This window comes from Tachyglossus aculeatus, chromosome 22, assembly GCF_015852505.1.
Source record: "Tachyglossus aculeatus isolate mTacAcu1 chromosome 22, mTacAcu1.pri, whole genome shotgun sequence".
Lineage (NCBI taxonomy): Eukaryota > Metazoa > Chordata > Mammalia > Monotremata > Tachyglossidae > Tachyglossus > Tachyglossus aculeatus.
Window position 1 is genome coordinate 33,328,296 of NC_052087.1, and position 10,607 is coordinate 33,338,902.

Here is a 10,607-nt window from a genome sequence, read left to right on the forward strand (position 1 = left end):
AAAAACAGAGAGAAGATGCAGTAGGAACACCAGGGAATGTGTCTGTTTATTATTGTATTGTTCTCTCCCAAGAGTTTAGTACAGTGTTCTGCATAAACTAAGTGCTCAACAAATAGGATTGGATGAATGAACCACAAAGGGGCGACTACTAGAAGCAGCGTGGCTCAGTGGAAAGAACCCGGGTTTGGGAGTCAGAGGTCACGGGTTCTAATCCCAGCTTCCCCACGTCTGTTGTGTGACCTTGGGCAAGTCACTTAACTTCTCTGAGTCTCAGTTACCTCATCTAGAAAATGGGGATTAAGACTGTGAGCCCCACCTGGGACAATGTGATCACCTTGTATCCCCCCAGCTCTTAGGACAGTGCTTTCACATAGTAAGCACTTAACAAATGCCATCATTATCATTATTATTATTACCTCTCACACTGTTTCATTGACAATGTAGTTGTAAGACCCATCCATCCGTAGACTGTCAGCTCCTTGTGGGTAGGGATTGCACCTATCGATTCTATTGTATTGTCACCTCCCCACAGTGAGCACTCAATGACTATCGATTGATGCCATATCCCATTGTATGTTCACGTTCCCGTCTTCTAAGTGAAGCCACAACGTGTAGTGTTTGAGGGCTTGCATTTGGGCTTAGAAGCTGAATGATGTGTTCAAGGAGATTTTAGGAGTTGTCTAAACTTCCCTTACCTCTCTTTCAGCCTTTCTGATGAGCTACAATACTGTAGTTCACGGAAGTACCTTTCTCCAAGCCCATTGGTTAGTTATGACATTTACTAAGCAGTTACTATGTGCCAAGGACTGTGCTAAGCAGTGGGATGGAGTCAAACATGACTCGTTGGTAATATAGCCTCTCTGCCTCACTAGATAGGTCCTAGGATTCATAGCAGCATGGCTCAGTGGAATGAGCCCGGGCTTTGGAGTCAAAGGTCATGGTTTCAAATCCCGGCTCCGCCAATTGTCAGCTGTATGACTTTGGGCAAGTCACTTAACTTCTCTGTGCCTCCGTTCTCTCATCTGTAAAATGGGGATTAAGACTGTGAGCCCCATGTGGGACAACCTGATCTCTTTGTATCCCCCCAGTTCTTAGAACAGTGTTAATAAGCGCTTAACAAATAACATCATTATTATTATTATAGCATCATCTGCCATCCCCTTCTTCCTCCATTCTCCTTCTCCTCCCTCTTCCTCCTCCCTCCTCTTTCTCCTCTTCCCTCCTTCTCCTCCTTCTCCTCCTCTTTTTCTTCCTTTCTCCTCCATCTTCCTCCATCATCCAATATCCTCATACTCACTGTTGGCAAAGCACAGTCCTAGGCACCTTTCAAACATATTTCTCAGGGGAAGAAATATGTAACTCTAACTCTGCCCTTGAGGATCTTACAGTCTGATGAGGAAGACAAGCTGACATAAAAGGACAAACTTAAGTTTGAAGTGGGTAGGGAAGCTATAAATGATAAATCCCGTCCCTTCTCTGTCCAGCTCGGTCTTGGCCCCTCTTCCACATTTTATATTACTTGTTGCTTCGATCTTTTCTAAACACAACTCCGTTCCGTAAGCATGGGTGCTGAATGGGTCACAGCAATGAGCAGGAAAGGCGAGGAGGCCTTGAAGATAAATTCAAGAGAAACCTGGGGAATCTGGTCATTTTCCATTGGAGTGTTCTCCAAACTCCAGCAGCTATTTGGGATTTGGCAAAGAATTCTGGGATTCCCACGTCCCGAAGGTGGCCTTCACCTCCTGGTTCCTCAAGTTTCCTGCCCATAAAGAACTTACAGTCTGGAGATGAGCTTACAGTATAGAGGATCAAGTCTACGAGGCCAGGCTGGCCTATCAGGGTATATCGGTTCAATGGTCAATTGATCCATGGCATTTATTGAGCCCTTACTGTTTGCAGAACACTGTACTAAGTGCTTAGGAAAGTGCAGTACAGCAAGGTTGGTAGACAAGGTTGGTAGACATGATCCATGCCCATGAGGAGGTTACATTCTACAAGGGGAGATGGACAAGAAAATGAATTAGGGATAAGGGGAATAGAAAAGTAAAAGGAGATGGGTAGAAGTGCTGTGGAGCTGGGGTGAGTATCAGAGTGCTTGAGGGGTACACGGCCAAGTGAAGAGTTGTCACAGAGGGGAGAACAGTTAAGGGGAAATAGAAGGCTCAGTCTAGGAAGGTGTCTTGGAGGAGATAATAATAATAATGGTGGTATTTGTTATGTACTTACTATGTGCCAAGCACTGTTCTAAGCACTGGGATGGATAAAAGGTAATCAGGGTATCCCACGTGGGGCTCACATTCATAATCCCCATTTTACAGATGAGGTAACTGAGGCACAAAGAAGTGAAGTGACTTGTCCAAAGTCACACAGCTGATAAGTGGTGGAGCGGGATTAGCACTCATGACCTCTGACTCCCAAGCCCGTGCTCTTTCCACTAGGCTGCAAAGTGCCCTGGGCAAAGCTCTTATTTATTCCCTTACGGGTGATCCCTTGCCACTGATCGATTCAGAAGATCTCATCTCTGAGAGAGCCAGACAGATGTTAGGGGCTGGCCATTCCAGGACCATCACCCCTCACTGCTTCTGTCATAATAATAATAATGATGGTGGCATTTATTAAGTGCTTACTATGTGCAGAGCGCTGTTCTAAGTGCTGGGGAGGTTACAAGGTGATCAGGTTGCCCCACGGGGGCTCACAGTCCCCATTTTTCAGATGAGTCATCCTGTGGGGGATCCTGCCTGGGGGCGATGGGGAACTGATGACTCCTGATTGATTCCACTCTTAGCCAGAGCTGAATGACCCTCTCCTAGAGGGCTGGGACACATTTTCTCACCCTTGCCATGATCCTTTGAGGGATCTGGCCTTGGGGCTTTGGGGAGCTGATGACTCCTGACTGATTCTGCTCCCAGCTCCCAGACAGAGCCAAACAAACCTCTCCTAGAGGGCTGGAACGTTTTTCCTCAGTAAGGCTACAGTGAAGGACATTCGATGGTAAATTGTCCCATTTAATTGCTGTTTTGAAGGCTCATAAAATCGAGAAATAGAGCATGGTCACAGTACTGGTGGTGGTGATGGGCTGCGGGGAGGACAGGACAGGGGACACTTGGAGGAAGTCGAATTGCCTGTTGTTTTTGAAGTCTTTCCGCTGCTTTCCCAGTTATTGCGGGAATGGGGATTTCTCTATTTACTAAAAGCTACCCTTTCTTTCAGTTTAATCACCATGAGAGGTACCGACTGGCTTAGACTCCATTTTGTTTCTTAATATTTTAAACAGGTGGACCTGGGTTCCAATCCCAGCTCCACCTCTTCCTGTGGTATGACTTTGGCAAGTTGTTTAATTGCTCTGTGCCTCAGTTTCCTCTTCAGCACAATGGGGATTAAATACCTGATCTTACTCCATCTTAGACTGTTAACAGTGCCTAGGACAGGGATTGTGTCCAGTCTATGTTATATCCACCCTGGTACTTAGTACAATGCTTGACACATAGTAAACCCTTAAAAATATTATTATTATCACTACTACTACTAGTGAGAATAATTTTAAAAGTCCACTCAGAACTCTTCTAAGTAACGACATGAGGTCACTCTTCTACTAAGATACATTTTTTTCCTTAGGACATTATCAGATCAATTTAGAATCAAACAGCAACCATATAATGCTTCATCTTGTTGCTCTTTCTAACTTCAGGCATGTCCCAAATTAGTCATGATATGCCCGTCAGATGTTGGGGCAGTTTAGATTAGGTTCAGGTTAGGTTTTGATAAGGTTCCTCTAGACTGGAAATTCATTATTGTTGGGGAACTTGTCTCCTACCTCTGTTTTATTGCACTTGTTGTGGACAAGGAACCCTAACCCTAACCAATACCATTTTTATTATTTTATTTACTCGATGTACAGTAAGCACTCAATAGATACCGTAGATTGATCAATTAATCAAGTTGTTTTACCCCCAGTTAAGAAGTCTGGGGCCTTGTTAATTGGAAGCTCTGGGCCCGATTAGAGAACCCAAATCCGAACAATTACGTTAGCAGGAGATCCCCCTTCTCCCCGTGCTCTCTCTTGAAGTTTTCTAAGATTGGTTAGGAGTGTGGAATCTAGAGACTTATTAATTAGGTGTCCTGTGGGAGATCCCAAATTAGAATCACTCTTCCTGAGGATTATGAAATCAACATAAATGTGCTTTGCACGGTGACCCAATCAGCCTACGTGGAGATAAAGACTTGGTCCCAACCCAGGTAAATCTGTTCATTTGAAGGTTGGAGAGGGTATATACCCCAGAGGTTTGAACAGTGCTTGATGCGTTGTTAGTGCTTAACAAATCCTGTAAAAGAAGAAGCCAGTGATCAAAACAGGAAACATCCCCTAGTACCTTTTCCTCGTTGAGGACAGAGAACGTATCCGCTAACTTTGTGGTGTTGTACATAGTAAATACTCAGTAAACACCATTGTTTGATTGACTGAATACAAGAGGTGGAAGAGACAGAGTCAAAAATTAGATAGACTATTCAAGAAAACTCAAGGTCCTAAATTTGATTTCATCCACACAGGTGAGTGGTATTTTTTTTATCATATTGTGCTCTGGGGCTCCTCTCCTATTTCCAACATCAACCCTTGTCCTAGATGGCCCTGCCAGCTCCTCAGCTTTGAAGATTCCAGTCTTGGAACTCGGCCACTCCGGGGAGTCCCGCAGTGACAGCTCCTCATTTGCACCTCTGGACTGTCCTCCACTTTCCCCACCCTGCAAGGCAGCTCAGGCCTCTGCTTTGGCTGGCCAGCTGGGAGGGGTGGGTGTGAGTCACTGCACTGTAGGACGTTCTAGAAGAAGGATGCCAGAGACCCCGTATCCATGGAAGTGTGGGCTGATCAAGGAGTTTGATTTTGGGGGAAATCAGGACTAGCCCCATCCTTTTATGTTCAGAGAAGATCAACAGCCCAATTTGGAATGCCCATATTATCTCATCTTCTCCTCCTGGAGAGTCACGGTGAGATTACTTCCCGTTCTTCTCTATTGCTGTGTCTAATCTTCTTGGTTCAGCAGGGGCAGGTGATTGATGTGACAGGGTCTCCCTTCTCTACTCTCTCATCTTTTATGCTTTGTGGTAAGCTTTTACTACGTGCCAGGCACTGTACTAAGTGCTGGAGTGGATACAAGCTAATCAGGTTGGAACCAGTCCCTGTCTCAAATGGGGCTTACAGTCTTAATCCACATTTTACAGAAGAGGAAACTGTAAGTGAAGTGACGACCACGGTCACTCAACAGACAGGTGGACAAGGAGGGATTAGAACTCAGGTCCTTCTGACTTCCAAGTCCGGATTCTATCCACTAGACTAACAGCTCGTGCTCTAAGGAAGCACCTTCCAATACTGAGATAAAATCATTTGCAGAATTTCACCTGGTTCTCATATCTATCCAAAGGCTTAGTATCAGTGTGTGGTACAAGGTAAGCACTTGACAAATTCCACAGTTATTATTATTTTCCACCTGGGTTTCAATGCTGGTCTGTTTTTAAAGTATATGGTTGCATCCCTGTGAGCCTGTTGTTGGGTAGGGATTGTCTCTATTTGTTGCCTAATTGTACTTTCCATGACCTTAGTAAAGTACTCTGCATACAGTAAGCACTCAATAAATAGGATTGAATGAATGAACCACTGTAGCATCCAGATGCACTATTATTGATAATCTATCTGTTTCCTTTTTCTTTTCCTGTCTCCTTTTGCTTGTTGCTGTCTTATGCTGTCGAGTCATGTCCGACCCATAGCGATGCCATGGACACATCTCTCCCAGACTGCCCCACTTCCATCTGCATTCATTCTGGCAGTGTATCCACAGAGTTTTCTTGGTAAAAAGATGAAAGAGGTTTACCATCGCCTCCTTCCACACAGTAAACGAGTCTCTGCCCTCAACTCTCCCATCCTCCTGTCTCTCCCCACTTGAGTCTATACTTCACGCTGCTGCCCGGATCATCTTTGTGCAGAAACACTCTGGGCATGTTACTCCCTTCCCCCAAAATCTCCAGTGACTACCAGTCAACCTATGCATCAAGCAAAAACCCCTCACTCTTGGCTTCAAGGTTCTCCATCACCTCGCCCCTTCCTACCTCACCTCCTTTCTCTCCTTCCCCAGCCCAGCCTGCACCCTCCTCTCCTCTGCCACTGTTAACCTCCTCACTGTGCCTCTTTCTCACCTGTCCTGCTGTTGCCCCGGGGCCCACGTCCTCCCCCTGGCCTGGAATGCCTCCCACATTTGCCAAGCTAGCTCTCTTCCTCCTTTCAAAGCCCTACTGAGAGCTCACCTCCTCCAGGAGATCTTCCCAGACTGAGCCCCCTTTTTCCTCTCCTCTTCCCCTTCCCCCCCACCCTACCTCCTTCCCCTCCCCACAGCACCTGTATATATGTTTGTACAGATTTATTACTCTATTTATTCTACTTCTACATATTTACTCTTCTATTAATTTTGTTAATGATGTGCATCTAGCTTTACTTCTATTTATTCTGATGACTTGACACCTGTCCACATGTTTTGTTTCGCTGTCTGTCTCCCCCTTCGAGACTGTAAGCCCGTAGTTGGGTAGGGACCGTCTCCATATGTTGCCAACTTGTACTTCCCAAGCGCCTAGTACAGTGCTCTACACACAGTAAGCGCTCAATAAATATGATTGAATGAATGAACTCTCTCCCATGCCGCTGCTGCCTAGCTCAGGTGAGTTTTGACTTGTAGCAGATTGCCTTCCACTCACTAGCCACTGCCCAAACTAGGAATTAAATGGGTATGGCTCTGCTTGACTCTCCCTCCCATAGTCGTGACTGGTAGAGTAGTGGAAACTCTCCGGGTGCAACCCTGAGAGGGGTTCCTTTCACTAGCTATGTCTTAATTCTTCTAGGTAAAATAGGAATCCAGAGGGGAATGTCCATATTATAAATGGGAACACTGAGACTCGGGGGGATAAAGTTATCAGTCTATAGTCATAAACTGAGTCTATAGAAAGGAGATATTAGGGTTTGATGGATCTTTTTTTAATGTAGTTCTTAACTTTACCTCTCTTCGTCATTCTGGGACTGGAGCAATGGGCTTTGCTGATGTCTGTCTTTCCCTCTAGAATTTAAACTTGTTGTGGGCATCCTTCATTCATCCATTCAATCGTATTTATTGGGTGCTTCCTGTGTGCAGAGCACTGTGCTAAGCACTTGGGAAGTACAAGTTGGCAACATATAGAGACGGTCCCTACTCAACAACGGGCTCACAGTCTAGAAGGGGGTAGACATCGAATGTGTCTACCAAGTTTGTTATATTGTACTTGCCCAAGAGCTTAGTTCAGTGTCCTGCACACAGTCAGCACTCAGTAAATGCCAATTATTGATTCCTTGAAGAAAGCCAAGTTTAGAAGGAATCATGGTTCTATGGCGAGGATCTAGATTGTAAATTTCTTGAGGCCAGGGACCGTGTCTTCTAACTCTTTTGTACTTGAGAAGCAGAGTGGATAGAGCACAGGCCTGGGAATCAGAAGGACCTGGGTCCTCCAATGGTCTGCTGCTGTGTGACCTTGGTCAAGTCACTTCACTTCTCTGGGTTTCAATTCCCTCATCTATAAAATAAGGCTAAAGACTGTGAACCCCACCTGGGACAAACTGATGACCTTGTATCTACCCCAGCGCTTGATCATGGCAAATAGTAAGCACTTAACAAATACCATTATTATTATTAGTAGCAGTAGTAGTAGAGTGCCTGCCCCATAGTAAGTGCTTAACAAATGCCATTAAAAATCTCTGATGCTTAGTACAGAGCACTGTATTCAGGTACTTAATAAATATGCACCACTAATAATAATAACAATAATGGTATTTGTTAAGTGCTTACTTTGTTCCAGGCACTGTACTAAGCACTTGGATGGATACAGGCAAATCCAGTTAGACACAGTCGCGGTCCCATGTGGGGCTCACAGTCTCGATCCCCATTTTACAGATGAGGTAACTGAGGCACAGAGAAGTGAAGTGACTTACCCAGGGCCACACAGCAGACAAGCGGTAGAACTGGGATTAGAGCCCATGACCTTCTGAGTCCCAGGCCTGGGCTCTATCCATTAGGCCACATTGCTTCCCATGCTGCTTCACTACTACTTTCACTCCTCACTGGGATCTTACTGGCAATGGAGAGAAGGGAGATGTAACAGGAGTTTCCGCAGTCAGCTCTTATCTTTCTTCTGGCGGATGATGATTTTAGTTGTATCACTGAAATTTGGGGATATTTTTCACAACGCTTTCTAGTGAGAAAAATATGTTGGCGTGAAGTCACCAACTTGTTTTAGATTTCTGCTGGAACTCTGCACTGAGTGGCACCATTTCCTAAAAAGAATATAGATGATAGCTCTTTCTACTCCTCCTCCTCCTCCTCCTTCTCCTCCTCCTCCTCCTCCTCCTCCTCCTCCTCCATATTATTATTGTATTTGTAGAATGCTTATTCTATGCCAAACACTGTTCTAAGCATTGGAATAGATACAAGATTAAAAAAAATTGTATTTGTTAAACTCTTACTATGTGTCCAGCACTGTTCTAAGCGCTGGGGTAGTGACAAGTTAATCAGGTTGGACACAGTCCCTGTCTCGGCTAGGGTTCACACTTTTAAATCAAAGGGAGGAGAATTAAATCCCCATTATACAGATGAAGGAACTGAGAAATAGAAAAGTGAAGTGACTTGCCCACGATCCTACAACAGACAAGTGGCAAAGTCAGGATAAGAACTAAGGTCCTCTGACTCTCAAAGGTGAGGTAGCTGTGACTTGTTCCTCCGCAGAGAGACCATCCTCCTCTTCCACTTGGTCAAAACTTTTCTTTTTCTTTTTCATCTCAGTCGATAACCCCAGCCCGATGGCCGAGAATGGGACTGAAGGGACCGAGTTTCTCCTAACGGGTTTCCCCGGGCGGCCGGAACTGCAGAGGGTCCTTTTCTGGGTATTCCTGGTATTTTACCTCCTCACCCTGGGTGGCAACCTGGGTATATTCGGGCTCATCCAGGTGGACACCCATCTCCAGACACCCATGTACTTCTTTCTCTGCCACCTCTCCATCCTCGATGCCTGCTACTCTTCGGTCACCGTCCCTCAGATGCTGGTGGCCCTGAGTTCCGGCGGCGCGTCCGTCACATCTGGGCAATGTGCGGCCCAGTTCTTCCTCTTCACGCTGTTTGGCACCACTGAGTGCTTCCTCCTCGCGGTCATGGCCTATGACCGCTATGTGGCCGTGTGCCAGCCCCTTCTCTATTTTGCCATCATGACCCCCCGGGCCCGCTGGGGGCTGGTGTCCGGGGCTTATGCGGGGGGACAGCTCACCAGCACGATCCGCACGGGCTGCACCTTCTCTCTCTCGTTCTGTAAGTCTCGCCACGTGGACTTCTTCTTCTGTGACCTCCCTCCCTTGCTGAAGCTGTCGTGCACTGACACCAAGGCCCAAGAGCTGGCCATCTACCTTGTAGCTTTCTCCGTCGGCACGACCACCATGGTGGTGATCTTGGTCTCCTACCTGTTAATCATCAAGGCCATCCTGTGCATCCGTTCGGCTGGCGGGAGGGCCAAGACCTTCTCTACCTGTGGCTCTCACATGACTGCAGTGGCTCTGTTCTTTGGGACTATCACCTTCATGTACCTGAAAGGCAATATGGGCCAGGCCCTGGAGGTGGACAAGGTGGTATCTGTGTTCTACACCGTGGTCATCCCCATGCTTAACCCCATGATCTACAGTCTGAGGAACAAAGAGGTGAAGGAGGCCCTCAGGAAAATTCTCCACAGGACCAGATCATGAAAGGCCATAAAAGGTCAACTCCTACTCTCTCCTAGACCCTCTCCAATCTGGCTTCCGTACTGCACACTTCACTGAAACTGTCCTCTCAAAGGTCACCAATGACCACTTTCTTGCCAAATCCAATGGCTCCTACTCTATCCTGATGCTCCTCGACCTCTCAGCTCCCTTGGATGCTGTCGACCATCCCCTTCTCCTCAAAACGTTATCCAACCTAGCCTTCATGGACTCCATCCTCTCCTAGTTCTCCTCTTATCTCTCTGGCCGTACATGCTCAGTCTCCTTCGGGGGCTCCTCCTCCCCCTCCCATCCCCTTGCTGTAGGGGTTCCTCAAGGGTTAGTTCTTGGTCCCCTTCTGTTCTCTATCTATAGTCACTCCCTTGGTGAACTCATTTGCCCCCATGGCTTAACTATCATGTCTACACAGATGACACCCAAATCTACATCTCCTTCCCTGTTCTCCTTCCGTCCAGTCTCATATCTCCTCTTGCCTTCAGGAAATCTCCACTTGGATGTCTGCCCACTACCTAAAGCTCAACATGTCCAAGACTGAGCTCCTTATTTTCCCTCCCAAACCCTGTCCTCTCCCTGACTTTCCCATCAGTGTGGATGGCACTACCATCCTTCCCGTCCCACAGTCCCACAATCTTGGTGTTATCCTTGACTCCGCTCTCTCATTCACCCCACACATCCAATCCTTCACCAAAACCTGCCGGTCTCACCTTCACAACATTGCCAAGATCCACCCTTTCCACTCCATCCAAACCGCTACCTCGTTGGTTCAATCTCTCATCCTATCCCAACTGGATTACTACAT

General features: G+C 46.5%; 1 protein-coding gene and 1 non-coding gene across 2 annotated transcripts; one reads left to right on the forward strand and one right to left on the reverse strand.

Annotated features, from left to right (window-relative positions):
* Window positions 1–6,711: 6,711 nt before the first annotated feature.
* Window positions 6,712–6,849, reverse strand: LOC119944387. Its single transcript, XR_005455871.1, has one exon. It is a non-coding gene; the product is annotated as a small nucleolar RNA SNORA7 (small nucleolar RNA).
* Window positions 6,850–8,863: 2,014 nt separating this feature from the next.
* On the forward strand, window positions 8,864–9,793 carry LOC119944072 (olfactory receptor 9I1-like). Its single transcript, XM_038765296.1, has one exon. The coding sequence runs from the start codon at window positions 8,864–8,866 to the stop codon at window positions 9,791–9,793; it is 930 nt and encodes a 309-aa protein (XP_038621224.1).
* The last annotated feature ends 814 nt before the right edge of the window (window positions 9,794–10,607 follow it).